This window comes from Lissotriton helveticus, chromosome 3_1, assembly GCF_964261635.1.
Source record: "Lissotriton helveticus chromosome 3_1, aLisHel1.1, whole genome shotgun sequence".
Taxonomy (NCBI): Eukaryota; Metazoa; Chordata; class Amphibia; order Caudata; family Salamandridae; genus Lissotriton; species Lissotriton helveticus.
Window position 1 is genome coordinate 766,428,808 of NC_136061.1, and position 22,811 is coordinate 766,451,618.

General features: G+C 45.8%; 1 protein-coding gene across 1 annotated transcript in view; it reads left to right on the forward strand.

Moving 5' to 3' along the window:
* The window catches only part of NRIP3 (nuclear receptor interacting protein 3), a 246,588-nt gene extending 224,531 nt beyond the window's left edge, over window positions 1-22,057 (forward strand). The window contains exon 6 of the mRNA XM_078682735.1: window positions 21,956-22,057. Within this exon, the coding sequence (XP_078538861.1) occupies window positions 21,956-22,057 (102 nt within the window). The remainder of the gene's footprint in view (window positions 1-21,955) is intronic.
* Window positions 22,058-22,811: the final 754 nt, after the last annotated feature.

Sequence of the window (22,811 nt, forward strand, 5' to 3'; positions counted from 1 at the left end):
TTCCAAAATTCAAAACCAAATGTAGACATTTTTTCATAAAATTTTTCTGAATAAATCAATTTAGTATTTGTCAACATGTTTTTCATTCCTGTCTTATTTAACATTTTGAAATAAAACGTTTCTGGATCAGTTGTATTAAACCCTGAGAAGTATGGAAATTTCTCATTAAATGTTTTTGAACTGCCTTTTGGCGGTGTTGGACAATGAATGTTCCCATTGATTATAGGTAAAAACATTTCTAGGATTAGCAGATTTATGCAAATAGTGATGACCATAATGATTATAACAATACATTTCTTCATAGTTCGATGAACCCTGCAAATAGTCATGTTCTGTGAATTTTGCTGACATTTCTAAATCTGACATCATATTATTAATATTTTCAAAGTCCCAATCATCAGGGAAAGTACTTGGTGGCACAAAGTCAATTAAGAAAACCTTGAACTGGTGTGGATATTTCAAGAGCTCAATCGGGCCATAGATTTCGTAATCCGTTTTCTCCCATGCTACACCCCCAGGTATAGGATTTGCTGTGATGTTCACTGATGACAGTTCTCTTTTTTCAATGTGAAAAGATCTGTGAGGCTTTAGGGCAAAGTTGATGTTCTGACTGTCTGTGTCCATTTTACTATATTTTCAATCAATAAATCTACCCAAACATAAAATCATGATGAGCCAAAGTAGGAGGAAAAGTACACCTAACACAATCCATAATTCAATCCATGGTGAAATCAGATATGTTTCTTTGAGTTGACGAAATAGTTCAGTCACTTTTTCTTTAAAGTTTTTGTTGCTGTCGTTTCTTCATGTTCACTTGGATCATCCGAAAAGTCATCGAAATTGATGAAGTAGCCAGATGCAGTTCTGTCAATTGTTGGAATTGCTTCCGGATTTTCATTTATCTTTGGATATGTATGTTCAGAGGCTACATCGTTGTAGACTGGTGTTTCTTGACGAACTGTTGCAATTTGGGTTTCAAGAGGCACAAGTTCCATGGCTTTGTTGCCTAATCCTTTTTTGTTCACTGTAGGTTTATCAAAGGTGATTAGTCTCTCAGTTTGAACCTCTTGGATTGTAGCAAGATTTGGTCTTCTGCTATTTCTTGGGAGTCCACTGGGTCTACTACTTATTATCGGCCTCATGATTGTGGTTTTACCAGGTCGATTGATACAACTCTGTTGTGCAAATCTGTCCATGTAGATTACACAGGTGTATTGTTCGAGAGGCAGAATTTCGATTGGCAGAGGATATTCATGTTCGTATTCTAGATCTTCTAGTCTTTTCATTTTTAGATCAAAAGCGTGTTTCACGTCTTCTGCAGCAAGAGAATTTTCCCATTGTATCCATTTTGGATCTAATGCCACAGCATTTGGAATGCGTGGTCTTGTTACTGCTTCAAGGGCTGATAGTGCTGTTAAAACAGATATGTTTCTTCCTTGGACTAGGGCTCTTTCTTTTGCTACAGCAGTTTAAACCGCAGTCAGATTTTTTTCAGTTGAACTGAATTTCATTTCAGCTTGTGTGTACAAGTGTGATTTATAAGCTATTGGTACCGTTTTTCCCTCATTAGAGGTCAGGTACGAGAATCCGCATCTTCCTGGGATGACTCGGATTACAAGGTTGCGTTCATTTGCACGTGTTTGCAGTTTTGTTTTAGTTAACATGTCTGTTTGTAATGTTCTTAAAAGCTCTGTGTGTTTCTGAGTACAATTAATTGGTTTGAAATCAGGTTTTATTAATTATTAGAGAGGTTTAACCCTCTCTGCATAATTTAGAATGTATGTTCTTCCGAAATTCAGGAAACCTAGAATTGATTGTAAGTTTTTCAGCGTTTTTGGAGCTTGGAGTACTGCACATTTCTCTAAGAAGTTGTCTGCTAGGCTTTTGCCTTCACTTGATAATTCATATCCTAAAAACAGGACAGTTAGATGGGCAATTCGTGACTTCTTAAAGTTGAATTTATAACCCTCAGATGCGAACCCAAGTATGATGGTGTTCATTCTTTTCAAGTGTGTCTCCAGGTCGTCGTCTGTAAGATAGATGTCATCGACATAGGATAATGCCTCATCATCATACATTTGTAGTAACTCTGTTACCCTTGCTGAGAATAATCCTGGGCTGTTCTTGATTCCCTGAGGGAGTCGACAGAATTGTTAATGCCCCCCCATACAGGAGAAAGCGGTCAAATACCTACTTTCAGGTGCAATGTTTTGACAAAAGAAACCATTTGAGATATCTAATGTCGTTTTATATTTTTTGCGCACAATGTTATTCATTAGTGCTGCACTGTGTGAGTTTTGTACTGCAAATGTTTTGCAGAATGAGTTTAGGTGTCTGTAGTGCAAAACTAGACGATATGAATCGTCTGGCTTGGAGACAGGAAACAAAGGATTGTTCATTTGTGAGGTGCATGTTTTAATCACCCCCTGATATTCAAGTTGATCTAGGATCTCCCTGACTTGCTTTTTAGCTTCTTGCTTAACAGGATACTGCCTTTGTGCAGTAGGTTGATTTTTTAACTGGATGTTGTGGTGAGGAGAATCCTCATCCCATCCTACATGATTTTTATATAATGCAGGGGCTTGGGCAACTGCCCATTTTCTTGCAAATGTGTATTTTTTATGTATTGGAATGTGATTTGAGAAGGCAGGCATAATCATTTCTTCGCCATGTGGGCACTCCCTGACAAACTCTGGTGGCCAGTCTTTTTCTGCTAGAAGGATATCATAGCCTTCCGAAAGGTTATCCCAAAAGAGACCCTTTATTTTCCTAGTTTTGTCCCCCTCTATACGTAATGTTATTTCATATAATTTATGGGGTTTGCTAACTCTGGTGTCTGCAGTTTCCACCTGAATGTATTCATTTGTGTCCACTGTCTCCAGAAGATTCATCAGGATCTTGCGAGCTATGGTCACTTCTGCTGCCCTGTCTAGCACTGTCTGGGCCCACTCTCCGTTTTTCAGTTGTGTCCTCAAAATCCTCGGCATGTTTTATTTTAATACTAGCTACCTTCTTTTTTGGAAAATGTAATTTTTTACTTTGATGAGCAGGTTCCTTGTCTTTGGACTTGACGTGCTCTTCCTTGTGTTCTGACCGTCCTCTTCTTTCCGATTTCTGTGAGGAAGTCTGAAAAGATTGAGAGGGACGAGTATCATTATCTTGATATCTGTCAGGTTTTCTTAATTTATCCCTATCTCTAAGGCTGTATCTTTTCTCAGAGGGCTCCCTGTGGGGAGACTTGCTTCCTCGTTCTGGAGATCTATCTCTCCGTTGAGGAGAACTTCCTCTGGACTGAAACTGTTTTTCTCTGGGAGTAGTTTGTTTATTACCCTCCCACTTCTTTTTTGAAGTATTGAGATTATTTTTGATAAAAGTTTTTTCAGGATTTTCAATTAGTTGGGGTTTTAGTGGTTTCCCACCCAAACTATCTCTACCTAATTCTTCATAGGATTTTTCTATGATTCTGGCAAGTTCAAAAGGTTGTTCTGCTATATCTGTTTCTTTCAATTTCTGGCGGCAGGTAATACCGTCAAGTGTTAATTGAACTAATTCTTTTTATGCTTTTGTTAATTCTTTTAGTTTAACAAAAAGTTCTTCGCTGGACATTTTTTCTATGTCAGGATGTGCTGTATAGCTGGCTAGAACCGGCCATGTGGCTCCTGGTCTACCTAGTGGACCGAGCCTGGTGATGTGATTTTGATGTTTTAGGGCGCCATTAAACCAGAGCAGGTGCTCTTGGTATGTTAGTGGGATTTCAACGTCCTCGAAAGGAGCGTATTCCGTTGGAGATTCCTCTATTTTGTAATAGTGGAAATCTTGTGTCACATCGTGTGCTGCTGGAAAATGTATCCATGAATAGAATACCTCTGTCTGCCGATATTCATGGGCCTCTACCACAAATATGACTGTACCACCTCTTGGTGATAGTCCATTTTCTATAAGTTTAAGAGTTATAGTTCTTCTTACGTTTACCGGAATGATTATAACATTCGGGACTTCATTTTGGAGACTTGTGTCATCCGCTAAAAGTTGAGCTGCTATTCTAGCTTTCTCTCTTTCGTCGTCACTTTCCATCATTTTTACTGAAAGAAAGTTTTGTTTGCAAAGCAAGTTTCAAGTAAACAAAGATTAGGTGCACAATATTTTGGAACACTGTATCCTTCAACGTTGACTAAACCAAAAACTAATACATAGGATTCTCATCCTACTAAGTTCCGGCGGATATTATCCTTTTACCCACACCAGGCATCTTTTGGAGTTTTTACGGGAAAAAGGGGTCTGTGTGAAAAGCACGACTGAGTTACTCTAGTGTCTTGCGTTAGATTATCGCCTTACCAAACGTTGGGCGCCATGTAGTGTAGTTCCTATATTCCCAATAGGCTCTGCGCATTGGAACAACATAAACGATAGGTTAGACGTAGGACTGAGGTCGACTAGGTCTCTACTGAATATGTTAGACTTAATTATGAATGCGAGCTAGCTCAGAGGTCACTAGAAACTTTCTCGAATGAACAGGAAGGAGTTAACTTTTCTGATTAGACAAGAAGGGATTCGTTTCTGACAACTGCATAAACATGACAACTTTGCTCCCCCCAGAACAAGGAGTATATCTCCAGAGTCGTGTGAAAACAATAGACAGCTATTTCACTCAGTCAATCGTGCATGCTTAGTTTCACCAGAGTGCAGAGAAATAGAGAGACGGGCGTTTTCAATAAAAGTTGTTATTTATTGAGCAGTCCTCTTTCTCGTGCAAGAGAAGTGAATTGCCGTAATTGCAATACTTGTCATAAAGTAAAGTGCGTACAGTAAAAGGAGTATTATGAAATAATACTGTAAAAGCATTTATATGGTTTCTGAGCCATATGATACTTAAAACGGATAAAATATATACATACATAAAATCATTGACTAAACGTACTCAACTGGTGCTTCTAAGATACGCCTACCCCGGTGTACCTAACCTAAGCCTAGTACGTGGGAAGGAGTAAGTGAGCTGCAGTTTAAGTTAAGTTAGTTTTGCCAAGAATCTGAATCAAGAATTCTCTTAAGGATTTAATCAGCTCCGTACCTTGGTTATAGAATGAAGGAGGTCTTGTATCTCTTTCTCAGGACTCGATCTCCCAGAAACCCGCAAGGGTGACTGGAAACACTGGGGCTGGATTTCTCGACAGGAGAAAAGACAGCGTCTCTCTCAGTGCGTCAAATGGGAGGGTCGGCTTCCTTCGGCTCTCGCATCAGCTGGGCTTCGGGCAAGTAGATAGCCGCTCTGCTCCAAACCACTGTGTGTTTGCTTAAGGCAACGTTGGTATATTTATACCTGGAAGGTGCCGAGTTTGACGTAAGGTTGGACATAAGACGTCACTAAGAACTTACAGTTCTTTCTGGACTCCAGGAGTTCTTGTTCAAATCAAAACAAAAGCAGGGGGATTTCCCGGGCTGCTGGAGGCTTGGTTTGTTTAAAGAACGCGTTGTACTTTCTAGGAGTCTATGGGAGTAGCCTTGCCGTATTTGGACTGCATTGGCTATGACTAAATATGGATATGATTCCTATGCCTTTATAAGGATATGTTTTGTTATAACCACATAAGGGCATGAATCGGGAATATTTAAATAGGGTCCTAGATACATTCACAACAAAAGCTCCCCAATATAGCGTGGATGAATAATTCCAACCCTGTACTGAACAGCTGCACCCCATCTGTTAGGTACAATTCCGATTTTGCTGCCTGTAACATGGTATACCTGATGGAGCATAACGGCCCCCATCTGCCCACTGGAATCATATCATTGCCCGCCTGCAAATTTCCACCCCAGCATACTTGTGTCCGATACCTTGAAACCACTGTATGAAGAGTCACAGAATATAAAGAAAAAAGGGGCACTGCTAGATCACCGCTGCCCCTCGGCCACCGTTTAACCAAGTGTAGTCTGACCTACCGTTCCCAACTAAAAGCCCAACCTAAAAACCATTCCCCTTTGTCCATTGGAGTTACTAACTAAAGGCGACAAACCCATTGATCTGGGTGCCGCATGACTACAAGCGCCAGCCCGGGAAACATGTGTTTTTGCACCCTATCTTTGTCTACTATCTCCGATACCTGGAAGTAAGCATACCCTCCTAGGACTCCTGAAACTCGGCCATAATCCTGAAACTCAGCCGTATCCCTGAAAATCAGCATTACTCCGGACACTCGGCCGTACTCCTGACACTCGGCCGTACTCCTGACACTCGGCCATACTCCTGACACTCGGCCATACTCCTGACACTCAGCCGTACTCCTGAAACCCAGCCATACTCCTGAACCTGGCCGACTCGGCCAACCAAGTACCCACTCTGCTGCGTCCATTGCGCCAGCAGGCGCCAACGGTCTATAGCCAACAGTGGTACCACTCAAAAACCCAGGGCACTGCATCCTGCATCCGCCCCCCGGGTACCTGCACACCTGCTTGCCCCCCCCCCAATATTGTACTCCAGTCCACCTGAGTTGGTTTAGAGCAGAAAAATCCAGGACCATTCACAGTACAGTCTCCTCCTCGCCTACCTTCTGTCATGGAAAACCACCCCTTCATGGGATCCTCAAATAGCTGTATAAACACCATTGTTAGGCATTCCCCTTACCCCCAAGAAAACTGAACGAGCCCGCAACATTCTACTACCATCCACCCGTGTTGGGTTAGGCCAGTAGAGCACAATACTACACGTGGAACAAACCACTCCCTCTTGAGGTCTCTCAAATAGGTTAAAAAACACACCACTGTTTGGCATCCCCTTGCCCCTAAGAGAACTGCACCAGCCCCCCCAATATTCTACCCCAGTCCTCCCATGTTGGGTTAGGCGGTAGAGTGCAGGACCATCAGCAGGACAGCTCTTTCCCCGCCTACCTTCTGTACACGTGGTAACTACCCCTTCATGGGGTCCATTCCATAGCCGTAAACACCCTTGCTGGGCATCCCCCTTGCCCCTAATAAACTGACGAAGCCCCCCAATATTGTATTCCATCCATCCATGTTGGGTTAGGGCAATAAAGTACTCGTGGCCACTGCCCACCCCCCCCCCCCCCCCCCGGGTCCCTCCAGACGCTGAAAACCCCATTGTTGGCAATACCCCTGCCCCTAAGCAACTAAGCTTCCTCACCGTCACTGGCCTCCGCCATGCCTTTCTGTCCCTTGTCTGTGGCGAGTGGTCGGCCTCAACAACCTCCCTGGGGAGACCCACCGCTTCGAAATAGCTTGGTATTCGTTCCTCTAATTACCACTAAAACAGTGTCCCTCTGTGCAGAATAATCGGAGAGACTTACCCTTTGGGGATACAGCCCAAACGCTGCCAGTAAGCAAGTCTCACCCACAGGAGATAAAGTCCCAACCGCTGCCACTGGACCCTTCCGATAGACCATGCTGTGCCACACGCCAAAAGCTCTTAACTTTCCTCATTTTTTGCGCGACTGGATGAAAACTTCCCCCACCTTAGATAGGCTTCGTCTTTACTGCATAATCTCTTAATTACACATTCCTTCAACGCCCTACAACTTTGCTTCTGGCTGCGACCTGCTGAGCACCCAAGGCAAGAGGACAAAGAGGGCTTTTCCCTCGTGTTCAATGTTCTTATCCTTTTCCCTGGAGGAGTTGCCGGCGCACCTAGGTGACACACTACATGCCTGCCCTTCCTCCTCATATTTCCTGGCAGCCCCTCCCACTCGCCCTGACCAGATGTGCACTGGCCCAGCCTCTCTCTTGCCTCTCACACGAAATGCCACTAAGGGCCCCCCTCCCCTTGGCGCGGGGGGGGCCTCTCATCAGAATGAAAGCTCCTCACATAGAACAATTTGCCCAAGATCCCTACTTTCCCCATACTCCCTCCACCTTTTCATGTCTACTGATCTCCGTTCAACCTCCTTTTACCCCCTCCCCATCTCTTCTCTCACCTTTTCCCTCCCCTCCATCTAGCCCCGGAACCTTCTTCCCTCCAGAATTCTTCCCTCTTCCTTTCCACTTTCCGTCACTCCTTCCCTCCTCTTCTGCCCTACCCTATCTTCCGCGCTCTCCCATCCCTCGTTCCCCCCTCCTCTCCTCGTCCCTGCTCTCATGGCTCTCCTACCTTCCATGATACCTTGCCTTTCCCTGTCCTGCCCCTTCACCCTTCCTCACCCCTGCGGTCCTCCTTCTGTCGCCCCCCCTGCTTTTCATGCCATCTTTTTTAGCTGGAGCTGGTGGCTTAGTGGACTAATTCATACACAGTAGGGGCCTGCGTTCGACCTAATAGTCACAGGTTAAATTCAACCTGTCATCCTTCTGAGGTTGATAAAATGAGTACCATTGATCTGCATAACAACAAACATCTGTTATTCAGCGCTAAGATACCCTGGGGTGAATGTGCCAGCAGAGCATTTTAGTGCCCCATATTTACAAGCACAGGAATAGCCACCCTGTGTGACTTTTCCTGTTCTTTTAAATATGGCCCCTTTGCACGCAGCACTTTGCGTGAAACGGGCGTTCCATGGGCGATGCTGTGAGTGTTCCCATGCAACACCCATGGAACCAGACACATTTCCAGATTTACAAGAAATCGTAAATATGGAAATGCACCTGAATGCTACACCTCCCAAGGGGAGGCGTAGGGAGGCGCAACGAGGAGAAATGTATTAATATCTCCTCGTTTTTTTCCCTCTTTCTATGAGTGCTGCAGCAGCATGCATAGAAAGAGGAAATCACCTCTGGTGATTGTTATTGTACAGGAAGGTGTCCCTTCCTGCACATAAACAATCATTAAAACATTGACGTTCTACAAACTCTATGTGTGCTAATGCGGCACACATAGAAGTGGAAAATCGCCATTTCTGATTGTTTATGTGTAGAAAGGGAACCCTTCCTGCACATAAATAATCTCCCCACGACGCATGCATCCTTGCACCATGGTGCAAGGGTGCCTGCATCAGCGCATGACTGCAGCTTATCCGCCAGCGCAGGGGGAAGCAAAGAGATGCGACATATTGTTGTAAATATGTCGGATACCTGCGCTCTGAAAGTGACTCAGTGCGGCGCGCAGCCAAATGGCTCTGAGTCACTTTCCTTGTAAATCTGCCCCGTCATGTTACCTCCTTTCTCTCTTCGTCACGCTCCATGCTCTCCTCCCCTCCAGTCTCCTCAGCGGCAATCTATTCTCTCCTCCTGTTTGTTCCATTCCTTGTTCACCGGGAGACCTTCCTGTCGCTGTTGCTGCTACTTTGTGACGCGTGTCTACACCTCTTGGTGCCCTTGCACGATATAAATAAAACTGTTACATAAACAAGCACATTAATAAATAAAAGGATCTTGAATTTAGAACAACACAAAGAGCTAATGTACTCCGCACAGGAAATCACCGCGAGCCTTTGAGGGAAATCTACCAAGTCTGTTTTGGACATGGAGTAGCATCAGAAGCTCTCAACACTACAACATGCGGCCCACACAAAGGGCATCAGAATATTTGCCCACCACGAGAACCGATCAAAGTTGAATAGATCTGAACCTGCAGAGCACAGGTGGGTCACCCTCTTGGTTCTGCCCGAAAGATTGCAGAACAACCAGATAGTCCAAATGGTTGCAAATGGGATGTTTCAATCATTGAGTGTAGATTATTTTTCCTACTCTCATTTTTAGTTGAATTAGATATGATTGATCTATCTGGGCCGAAAGTAAACACTTTTTAATGAGAATTGAATGGATGTTCCTTCAGATGACGTTAGCTGGCTCCGACGGTTAAGGATTATACACACTTGTTAAGAAACCGCCATTTCCTTAATGCATTTGTGCAAAGAGCATTACATTTCAAAAGCAACGTAGGATCCACTAATAACCACTCGAATGTGCATTTGGCCAAGGATGAAATCAATTATAGTGCATTAAAACACTTATTTGTATACCATTTCGTTTGTCTAATGGTTGATTAAATGATTTTCGGGCAGAATTTATAAAGAGAAATTATATAGTTCAAGCATAGATTACCACAGAACCAGACGAAGGTCGCACCCATTGTTAAGAATCCGGCAAATGTCAAGAATTCTAGATCACTGAGTCGTCTAGATACGTATGCAAACGCATTTTACCCTCAGTTCCTATTTTTGAATACATTATTTGTTTTCTATTTTTAGGTCTCGTGACCTATCAATGCGCATGCGCATTGAGAGAAGCGAGACTATAGGGCTTTAAACAAAGTTTACCTAACTGTGGCGATTTGGTGCTGTGCCCGTGGCTTTTAGGTCAATGCGCAAGCGCATTGACCTAAAATGCGCGTGCACATCACCAAATCGCCGTCTGTTCCCTCAGCCGCACTCCTCCCACACCTTTGAAGTGAAGCTTAGCTTCACTTCAAAGGCCCCGGCTGCTTCACACCCTCATGCCGCTCTCCCCGCTCTGCCCCCTCCCCTGCCCGCCGTGTGCATTTCTCCTCCCCCCCCCCGCCCCCCCCACAGCAATGCCCTCCGTCTTGTTTCCTTTCTTGTTTTTCTTTCAGGTGAGATATCTTTTCCATCATTTGCGATAATACAGTTCTCATATGCATTTTTTAATTATTAGCAGCATATACACAGGCGCCCCTTCGGCGCTTTTGCTCTCAACCCTACTATCCTGTCAGCCGCATCTCTATAAGTTACTCGAAGCATGGCCTGACATGTGCACAGCTTATTCCGGCACCACCATCCTGCCAGACGCTTCTGCTTTGTTCGCCCACCGCATGGCCCTATTTGTGCACATTTTACTTTCGTGCATACCCTTACCCGCAGCCTCTCCTTCCCCACTTCTGCCTTTTCGGGTCTCGCGCTCACCGCAGACCCCTTCACATGGCTCACACCCACCTTTTTTTCAGGTTACCATGCCATTCCCCACCTATCCCCAGTCATTTCCGGGTAGGACGCGTGCACCCAGTGGACTCTCGGCCTTGGCCCGCTTATTCTGCCAGCCGCTTCTGCTTTGGTCGCCCACCGCATGGCCCCATTTGTGCACATTCACTTTCGTGCACACCCTTACCCGCAGCCTCTCCTTCCCGACTTCTGCCTTTTCGGGTCTCACACTCACCGCAGACCCCTTCACATGGCTCACACCCACATTTTTTTCAGGTTACCATGCCAGGTTACCTCACTCACCCTCAACTCCTCACCCTCACTCACCCTCAACCCCTCACCCTCACCCTCACTCACCCTCAACCCCTCACCCTCAACCCCTCACCCTCACCCTCACCCTCACTCACCCTCAACCCCTCACCCTCAACCCCTCACCCTCACTCACCCTCACCCTCAACCCCTCACCCTCACTCACCCTCAACCCCTCACCCTCACCCTCACTCACCCTCAACCCCTCACCCTCAACCCCTCACTCACCCTCACTCTCACTCACCCTCACTCACCCTCAACCCCTCACCCTCACTCACCCTCACTCACCCTCACTCACCCTCAACCCCTCACCCTCACTCACCCTCACCCTCACTCACCCTCAACCCCTCACCCTCACTCACCCTCAACCCCTCACCCTCCCTCACCCTCCCTCACCCTCCCTCACCCTCGCTCACCCTCACTCACCCTCACTCACCCTCAACCCCTCACCCTCACTCACCCACCCTCACCCTCACTCGCCCTCAACCCCTCACCCTCACTCACCCTCAACCCCTCACCCTCACTCACCCTCAACCCCTCACCCTCAACCCCTCACTCACCCTCACTCTCACTCACCCTCACTCACCCTCAACCCCTCACCCTCACTCACCCTCACTCACCCTCAACCCCTCACCCTCACTCACCCTCACTCACCCTCAACCCCTCACCCTCACCCTCACTCACCCTCACTCACCCTCAACCCCTCACCCTCAACCCCTCACCCTCACCCTCACTCACCCTCACCCTCACTCACCCTCAACCCCTCACCCTCAACCCCTCACCCTCACTCACCCTCACCCTCACTCACCCTCACCCTCACTCACCCTCACCCTCACTCACCCTCAACCCCTCACCCTCACTCACCCTCACTCAACCTCACCCCCTCACTCACCCTCACCCACCCTCACCCTCACCCACCCTCACCCTCACTCACCCTCACCCTCACTCACCCTCACCCTCACTCACCCTCACCCTCACTCACCCCCTCACCCTCACCCTCAACCCCTCACCCTCAACCCCTCACCCTCACTCACCCTCAACCCCTCACCCTCAACCCCTCACTCACCCTCACTCTCACTCACCCTCACTCACCCTCAACCCCTCACCCTCACTCACCCTCACCCTCACTCACCCTCACCCTCACTCACCCTCAACCCCTCACCCTCACTCACCCTCACCCTCACTCACCCTCAACCCCTCACCCTCACTCACCCTCACTCACCCTCAACCCCTCACCCTCACTCACCCTCACTCACCCTCAACCCCTCACCCTCACTCACCCTCAACCCCTCACCCTCACCCTCACTCACCCTCACCCTCACTCACCCTCAACCCCTCACCCTCAACCCCTCACCCTCAACCCCTCACCCTCACCCTCACTCACCCTCAACCCCTCACCCTCACTCACCCTCAACCCCTCACCCTCACTCAGCCTCACAACACATATTGTGTTACAATAGGTGTCACATTTGCGAAAGATAAAACTATTGGCATTGTAAATAACAAAGCTATTAATTTCGCTATTTTCAAAACAAGCACATAAATAAAAAATGTGTCCTTTACAATACCAATAGCTCAAACTTTCCTAATGCGAGACCTATTGCATTGCTGTGCTTCTCTCCCCTGCTGCACTCTCCTGCTCTCTAGAGATGTGGCCTAACGACCAGAGCTGCCATCTAAGTGACGTAAATACAAAACATGTTGCATTCCAAATGCTATAGGTGTCACATTCGCGAAAGTTATAACTATTGGCATTGTAAATGACAAAGCCATCAATTTAGCAATTTTAAAAACCAACAAATAAATAAAATATGTCATTTACAAGACCAATAACTCCAACTTTACTAATGCGAGACCTATTGCATTTCCAATGCTTGTTTATTTAGCTTTTCTCACATAAACTACAATTGGCTACTCTGTAAAACACTAATGACACATATTTTGTATTACATAATTATTTGCACCATGTTTGAATTAATCATTTATTTATCATTGCGGAATGTGTGCTTTTAGTCGGGGAACATTCTTTTCAAAATGGCTTCTGAATTCACCAAAATGACCTCATCATCTGCTGCTGGTTCTGAAAACAATACACCCCTTGCATTGATATGGAAGCACTCCATAAGAGGTGGAGTAATTTTACCAAACTGAATGACAGTAATGTAATGTTTTGTTAGGTGGATTTGTAGAGCACTGCTTGTCACCGATGAGGGTATCGAGGCGCCAAACAGGAAGTAGGTGAGTGTAGGCGTGTGGTGAGGCTGGGCCTGAATACAGGAAGTCTCGATGGTCCAGCAAAAAGACTAGTTGAATAGCCAGGTCTTCAGCTTCTTATGGCATTAAAGAAGTGAGGGGGAGGCCCTGATGTGTTTGGGAAGATTGTTCCAGGATTTGGGAGCTTGGTAGGAGAATGATTGACTTCATGTTCTGCTTCTGTGGATGCGGGTGTATGTGCGAGTCAGAGTGATTCCCCGGTTGTAGATATGGTGGGGCCAGGAGTCTGTGGGAGTCCCCTAGTGGACTGTTTTCATTATTGCTGTAGTGTCCTTGAGGGATTTAGGGTTCCATGCTGTTAGTTGGTTGGTGAGGTTAGCAGGCTGGGAAGGCCAATGGGGGGTGGCTGGGGTTCAAAGCTGTTGTAGATTCTAGTGATATTTTCATGGAAGAAGTCAGAGAGGTTGTTGCAGAGTTAATGTGTAGGTGTGATGGTTTGGGTTGCGGCTGTTGGGTTGGTGAATTTCTGGATGATGGAGAAAATTGCAAAACACAGAAAGGAGACCAGGTCAATTGATGGTGTGCTGTCCTAGATGGAGGGCAGGAATCACCAGGACACCCGTGTGAGTGGGTATGTTAGGTCACAGTGGGCTGAAAAAGTCCCATCAGACCACCCTCTTGGCGGTTTATCATCATCTGGGAATGGTAGTAATACCGTTGCCCGCCTACGTGATAGTGCGGGAAAAGGACTCAGTGTGTTATGCCATAGTAGTGCCCAGAATAAAGTGTGAAAAAGAAAAAATGCAGTGCTATGAAAGAAGACTTAAAAATGACTACCTAAACTCGAGCAATGACTTGTCAACATAAATGTCCTCTGAAGGCAGGAAGGAATTGTTCTACCACACGTCTTTTGGGTTTATGTGTATAGTTAGTGGGTTGGACACCTTTAAACTGAATGTTATTTGTGTTTTCCCCCTTTCTTTCACACATTAGAGCGGGGCCTCAATTTCCCGAGCGGTTGCCGGGCAAAGGTGAGGTTTTCACCCACACAAAGCTGGGTAAGTATCACTGTGAGGAAATGCCTCTTTGTGATAAAGCTAATATGCTTTTTTGAAATGCAGGACGCAAAATGTTCATGCAGGTGTGCTGTTGTCTTGATGGTGTATATGGGGCCACTTGGATTCCTGTGGGGTAATACACATATGGTACCTTTTTCTTTGACAGGTAGAACAATTCCTTCCTGCCTTCAGAGGACATAGAGGTTCCAAGTATTGGGTGATACTTCTTCTTTTATAAAGTATTTTGATGAAAATTATGCTGTCTTATACTTGTACACCCTTGAGTTCATGTTGCAGTAGCGTATCAATTTCCAAAGGTCCTGATGAAAGCTGGAGCACTACTCCATCTAGCTGAAACTAGTTGACCATTCTACGCAGCGCCATAACGTAGCTCCACTCATTCGCTACCAGGCGTGTTTTTAATCACGACACTTACACTTATGTTGACAAGTCATTGCTCGAGTTTACGTAGTCATTTTTAAGTCTTCTTTCATAGCACTGCATTTTTTCTTTTTCACACTTTATTCTGGGCACTACTATGGCATAACACACTGAGTCCTTTTCCCGCACTATCACGTAGGCGGGCAACGGTATTACTGCCATTCCCAGATGATGATAAACCGCCAAGAGGGTGGTCTGATGGGACTTTTTCAGCCCACTGTGACCTAACATACCCACTCACACGGGTGTCCTGGTGATTCCTGCCCTCCATCTAGGACAGCACACCATCAATTGACCTGGTCTCCTTTCTGTGTTTTGCATTAATCATTGGGGCATAAGGTGACAGGTCATTAAATTATATCCCCATTTGACCCTCCATATGTTTGTTTGTTAGTGATGGAGAAAATTACCTTGCAGTTGTTGGAGATAGATTCTAATCTCAGGGTCAGGGCCTTTCTCTTGGTCTCTTTTACTTGATGGTGATATTGTTTTAAGTGCAGCCTGGTATGTGTTTCTTGCAGTGGTTCCTCAGGTGGGTCTCCATTGTCTTTTAAGTTGTTTGCCAACTCTCTTAGATTTTCTGAGGTCACTGTTGTTCCCCTACCTTATTTGTTGGATCTTTTGATTGAGGGTTTTTCAGGGATGCCATGGTATTGGCTCATGTGGTGATCCAGCTGTTGAAGTGAGTGGTACAGTTGTGGGCGTGGCTCCAAATAGGAAAGTTTTGAGGTAAAGTGAGAAATAAATATCATAAGCAATACAGGTAGGTGTGATGACTCCCAACAAGGACCATTTTCCATAAGTGGTAAAAACAAAAATATATTTTCGGAGCAGTCATGTGTCGCGTTTCAGATTGTCATTACCTAGAAAGCGCCCTGTTTGTTCAAAGTGTGTCCTCCCACATGTAGTTGCCATGATCATCCTCTGGCCAGGCGCGGCCAGAGGCTATGTAATAAAAGAGTGGAGACCACTAGTGGTCTTCGTGGCCCATACCAGTATACACAAAGTGTCCATGTGTATTTCTTTCCAGCCGCCTACCTTGCACGCAGGCCTCATTCAGTGGGCCCGAAACTGCCAAGATGGCCCCAGCACACTGGTGTTGAGGGTCCACCACATATGCCCCTCTCTACGATCCTGCTTACAACAGAGGACTTTCTTTGCTAACCCCTCAACCGGCACGTGTCCTGCTCACAAGCCTCCCCATGGAGCAACCTGTCCTGTGTGCATGTGACGCACTTCTCCTCCGGCCCTCTTCACAAGTCCCGTCTGTATTCTGAGCCTCTGGTTGCCGTGCAACGCCTTAGCCCCTCCTCGATCCTGGAATTTGCTGCCACCCACAGCATCCACTTACCGGGTCAGGCCGCAACATTTCTTGAAGGGGAGGAGTTCTTCCGCTGGAACACCCACAAGGCCGATACCGACCACAGGCTGACTCTGGGGCACTGCTGCTACCAGTGGCAGTTAGAGGAGAGACAGAAAAGAGGAGGAAAAAAAGAAGAAGATACTTTTTGCTAAGAGGGATAGGTGAGACATTAAAAGTGTTAATAGCCTTAGTCTGAAGATACACCATCAAGCATTGGTACAACCAACCGAAAGTAGAACATCACAGTATAGGCCATCAGTCTCTGGTAGAGTCCCAGCTCCATCACATTAGAAGGCAAGTCCGCAGGCACCAAGCCAAACCACCATGGCAGATGGCGCCAATGCCACACTCTAGCAAGGCGCACCAAGGGAGCAGCCGACCCCAGAGCGCACACTTGTAGGAGTAATACAACCATTCAGTGAGCTAGCCGACCCGGCTGCAGCGTCACCGTGCTGGAAGGCATGGGTTGGCAGGCTAGAGAACTATTTTGTCGCAACACGCAAGACAGATGGAACCATCAAATGGTCCCTTCAGCTTCACTATGTAGGCGAGGATATTTACAAACTGTGTTACCAAACACAGGCCCTTCCAACGACTATGACGCTGCAGTGCGAGTGCTCAATACCCATTTTGATCAACAATTGAACCCAGACTTCAAGCGTGTTAAACTTCATCAACTCAGACAGCGAGAAGGCAAATCCATAGATGCCTTTTAAGGCCGCCTGTGCTAGCACGTGCACAGCGGACCACCAACCGAAAGAAATAAGGGCACAAATTATCCAGGGGTCTAGGAGCAAAACCCTTAGAGGCCTGATCCTCCAACAGCCGCAAATCAGCCTAGATAACATCCTCATCATGGCCAGGTCCCATGATCTGTCTGTGGCCTGGGCAGGTGAGATGGATGTTGCTATTACATAACAACCTGACAAGGCCCCCACCGTGAAGACAAAGCGAGCCAACACCATCTGGTCTACTGGGAAGCCAAACACGCTAAAAACCCTCACTTTCTCCCCACAGAAACCCCGTTGCGGATATTGTGGGTGAGACGAAACTCTGCCTCGAGGATTTCCCGGCCCAATGCCACACTTGCTCAAACTGTGGCAAGCTCTAACACTTTCTGAGCTTGTGCAGAGGAGGGCCCTGGGGAAGAGACAGAAGGGGCAGATGAACCCCCGCCAAAGCTCTGTGACAGCTGACTCTTGAGGAGCCTTACACCAGGACTAATGCTCAGGGGCGTAACACAGGCCCACGCATCCCCCGCAGTGCGGGGGGCCCTCAGGCTCTAGGAGGCCCCCTCAGCACTGCACTTCAGCCTGAGAGCTTCTAATAGAGTCCGGAGGGGGCCCCTCCACGTACCTGGCAGGGGGCCCCCCTCAATTATCGTTACGCCACTACTAATGCTCCTTCTTCCGAAGTTCTATTGGGTTCTTTGGCTATGTTTTTAATCAAGTTGGGGTGCAGATCGAGCCCCGATAGTCGCAAGCCAATCAACAGGCCCCCACCCGACGTCTGTCTCAGAAGTCAGAAGTTTTCTGGGGATTGCCACATGCTGTGGCAGGCTCATCCCCAATTTGGCCACCATCGCTGAACCCTTGAGGGCTTTTACCAAGGTCGACGCACTCTGGAAGATGAGTACTATTGAAGAGAAATACTTTGAAGCAGTAAAAACTGCACTTCTAAGTAAGACTATCATGGTCTACTTTGATCCAAAGAAATGGACCAAGTTACTGATTGATGCCAGCCCTGGGGGATTAGGTGCCATGCTCACCCCGTAAGTAAACCTGGGAAGGTGGACCCCACTTGCTTTTGCTAGCAAAGCACTAACTTGATCGAGTCACGGTACTCGCAAATTGAAAGAGAGGCATAAGCAATCGAATGGGCCTGTGGACATTTCCACCTGTACCTCTGTGGGAGACCGTTCAGAGTCATCACTGACCACCACCATCTTGTTCCAAGAACACAGTCGACTTCCTGTCATGCCGTCCACCATCACTAGCCTACAAAGTTGAAGAAAACGCTGATGACATCTAAGCATATGTTGACATGCTCACTGCAAGGGCGTGCCCCCAGACACACAGTAAAACAGAAATTTGTGATGCCACAATGATAGACCCAGTGCTAGCGAGGGTACTGTACATGCTACAAAGTGGCTACTGGCACTACTTTCTACATGATACCAATAGATGGCAAGGCAATGACCGAGAATGGCTGACAAAAATGTGGCAAGTGCGCAATGAAGTAAGTGCGAAGATGGATGGGCTCATCCTGAGGGGACAGTGCCTAGTGATACCCGAGAGCTCGCAGATTTAAGTGACAGAACTGGCCCATGGGGAACATCAGAGAACAGGGAAAATGAACAGTGAAAACCGCTGTCTACGACCTGGTGAGACAGTGTCCATCGTGCCAGCTTACCAGTGCCCAAAAAGAGCCAGCACCCATCATCAGGGAAGAAAAATGCCCAGCACTATGGTCACAAGTGAGTCTTGACCTAGTAAGTTTCCTGGATTAATATCAGTGGCTACTCCAAATACCCCCTCGTCGTGGTCGTTGACTCCATGGCCTTCTGCAAAATAGCCCCAGTGCTGGAAAAAGCTTTTATACTCTTTGGCCTACCTGAGGAGATAAAGACGGACAGCGGACTGCCTTTTCAAAGCTCTGAATTCCAAGATCTCCTAGGACAGTTGAAAATTCAGCAGCACCAAATCAAGCCCCAATGTCCACAAGTGAACGGAGAGGCGGAGCGGTTCATGCTGACACTCAGCAAGACTCTTAGAATCACTGTAATATAAGGGACAAACCCTGAAGCTGTGCTTCTGAGAGAATACCAAAGGACTACACACTGTACCACTCCGTGCTCTCCATGGTCGCTGATGCCAGATGGCTACCATCAGGACACGATCCCAGTTCACAGGTAGTGGTCTCCCCCACAATGTAACCCAACGGATACCCAAGATCGACGCAATCAGACAAACTTGCGTGAAAGCCGCAAGCGACACGCCGCCTCACGTGTGATCTCACCTGTAGACAAAGCGATTCTAAAAGACCGCCAACCAGGGTGGAAGTTCTTAACACCTTTTGAACCAGGGGTATGGACCTAGTAAATGGGACCCTGGTCACATCCCATCAGGGAAGTGAACAGGTCACAAAGAACGTTTCTTGGTTCGGAGTAGCAGCTATCGTTCCGTCACCTGAAACAGAGGTGGGAGAGACCGATACCACATGGGGGAGTTCCACGACACCAGAGAACCAAGAAGAAAAAGGGGATGGAGACACTAGATCTGGTGAAGAAAATCCCAACCAAGCTTAGCCCATGGAGGACACAACACTGAGCCTGACTCCAGCAGTAATCAGGGACCAGAGGAAGCAAGCAGACCGTCTCAGCAACACCGATATTATCTCCGACCTACCCTGCCACTGTCAAGCTAGACCTCAAAAAGGGAAAAATGAACATGTTTAAAGGGCTTGGATTTTTAATATCAAAAAGAATGATTGTGGTGAGGTGGAAAGATGATAATACACACAGTTCAAAAAATACTTAGCGACCTGTGGATAAATGGTTTGCATTATCCATGGATCACAGAAGTGACTCTGCTGAGCAGTGCTTGAAATTGAAAAATAGAATTACACTCCTGTACCAGAGTACCTTCTTGTTTCTGAGAAGTGCCGGTACTCTCCAATTAAAAGTATTACGTCTCTCTTTAGAAGTGCCGGTAATCTCCCTCTCAAAATAAAAAAGTGCTGGTACTCCGTACCGGACAGTACCGGCCCATTTAAAGTACTGCTGCTGAGATACCTTCATTGTATCTGTAATGTACCCATTTTATAATGTATTGCCTTGAAAAACACAATTGCACTGACTATACAAATGTCGGGCTGCAAGATGACACATATAGCATAGGAGCTAAGATGCACCAAAGCCTTGATGATATTATGATGTGATCAAGTGAAAGTTGTCCAATAATAAATACAGAGCTTTGTGAAATTTGGTCGGTGTTATGCTCCTCCTACCATTACTTTACTTATATGACGAAAAGAGTAGATTAAATGAACTCTGTAGGTTTGGTACAGGATACATTTCAACTACATGAAATGTTATTGATCTGACTCATGTGGAAGATGACCATCGGCTTGAAGGCTATGTGGGCTTTGATGAGGAGGTAGCAAAGGTCCTTTGGGATGGAAGTGGTGGCTTATTATATTGTGCCTCTATAGGTCTGACTCTAGTATCACAGGAGAGGGGTGGGAATATATTTTGTCAGCCCAATGAGCGAAGTATGGAATGAAATAGTTGTACAATTGTATTCACAGCCATGAGCAACTCTGAAGAGCAGCTGTTTGTTAAGGCTAAAGCATTCTCTTAAAAATATGTTTTATTGAATTTTCACAGTTATCTTTTAATGGACTTACTATAATCTTTTTTTAGATTTGAAGTATGTTCGTCTTTGAAACTTACACTCACGACTTACAAATGTATGCACTCATACAAATATTTGTGCTACAAATGCATGACAACTTAGTTGTGTCCCACAGTCTACATTGGTATACACCACACGCAACCATGATATGGTTGTGACACAGACCAACACCATGGGTATGACACACATAGACTATTATTAAGAATGTGGGATAAAAAGACTATCACTGTGGATTTAGCAGAGAGAGACCATTAATATGAATTCAGCAGACAATGACCATTACTATGTATTCGGCACAAGCAGATATCGGTACGGATGCAGCACGGAAACACCATTATTATGAATGTGGTACCCTTAGACCAATAGTATGGGAAAGAACTTGTATTCTTGCTCGGTTCATACCAATTCATTGCTAGTTTAAAGTAGATATGGCACATACATATCTTTACTACAGAGTTTTGCAAACTGACCAAAGGCATGGAAGTTCAACACACAGACTATCACTTTCGATGGGGGATGACAGACCAACAATATGGTTGCTGTCTATACAGACGAGTAGCTGCGCCTCATCAGGGATACCAAGCGCTGCATAGATGCAAATACCATACCTTACCATTAGTGTTTACTTTTCCATATTTTTCATAGGGTTTGATAATAGTCATGGGATGAGGCACTGCCCAGAACTGTGGTTGTGATACACACGCCAATCACTAGAATGGGTGATAACTCAGATAATTACAGTTGGCTCGTTCTGCATAGTGGTATTTAAATAAATAAAAAAGAGAGTACAGTAGCCCTCAGTGCAATACACCCAATCTTTTGTGTGATATTTTTGGAGTTTATCAGGTGCAATAATGTTTGCCTCCAAAATGGGGCATAACGTGCCGATTTTGGTGCTTGCTGCACCAATAGTTGCATGTCCCGGTATTTGCCAGGTATTTTTCCCCTCATAAAAATCGGAAGGTTTGACCTGCTGAAATGTATGCAGGATTGCAGGTTTTATCGCCCCTTGTATGATAAAAGCCATACAACTCACAATCCTGTAACAGTCATTACCACACATTTCAGAATGATATGGGCTGTTGGCTTGGTGGGCCTTAGAAAGTGAGCTGCATATAACAGTTATCAGTCTCCAGTTAGAGGTACTGCTCAGGGATCAAGTTTAGCTTATGTTTGCGATTCTCCACATTACGACTGCAACTAGACTTGAAATGTAGAACAAATGGCTACAGTTTCTTGTCCAGCTGTCATGTTTCCCTATAGTAAATGTAACCTTCTTTCCTGGTATAATAAAAGCTTGTCAGTCTTTATATAACAATTGCTGTGTCTTTTTTATCGTAGTGCGTCATAAACCTGGAAAAGAATCACATTGAATTGGGAAAGACAGAGAGAGAGGCCATCCCTTTTGTTGATAAGAGCTGCATCTTAAAGGAAGCAAAGTAAGTCCTAAGATTATTTGTTAAATAGTTTTGCTCCAGAGACAACCACACGCAATTACTCACAGAAGTGACTACTCACTCGATTAACAGTGGCTCTAATGAGTAGTGTCTTCAGAGCCCACATGTAAACCCATAGAATGAATCTGTTGAGGGGAAAACGCTGACTAAATGACCATTTCAAATGACAGCATCCGCTGAGCAAACCTTGGCTGGTGGAGAAGAGAATAAGGTCGCTGCTTCTATAAATACTCAGAAAGACAGTAAGCAGCCAGAAATTTATATCGCACATCATTCTGAGCTTTTTGGATATATCCGATTGTAAAGGTTTACGTCTCAAAATGGGGAACAACCACATAAAATTTCCCTATCTGACTTGTTTTTCCCTTACAAATTCCTACAGATGATAAATGGGAAGCTTTACGTGGGGTAAAATCGAATATCCGAATCTGAGTGTGGAGGCGTGTGGAAAAGCTGATTTAGAAGACATCCACATGAACCCAGCATCAACTAAGATGAGCTGATTCTGCCCTCTTTAAGAGCTGTCCTGATCAAAACGGATCCCTGTATGAATGGCGGCTAAAAATGGGAAGAATAAAAAAAATTACCTACTGAAGACCATACTTCTGTTTGCTATTGATCAAACAGAAACTACAGAACTAAAAGGCATTATAAATCTCCTTTTAAATTAAAGAAGCTTTTGTTTGCTTTCTTCTCTAGAAAAAGACCATTTTTAACATTCAGTCAACATTAAGTATTTT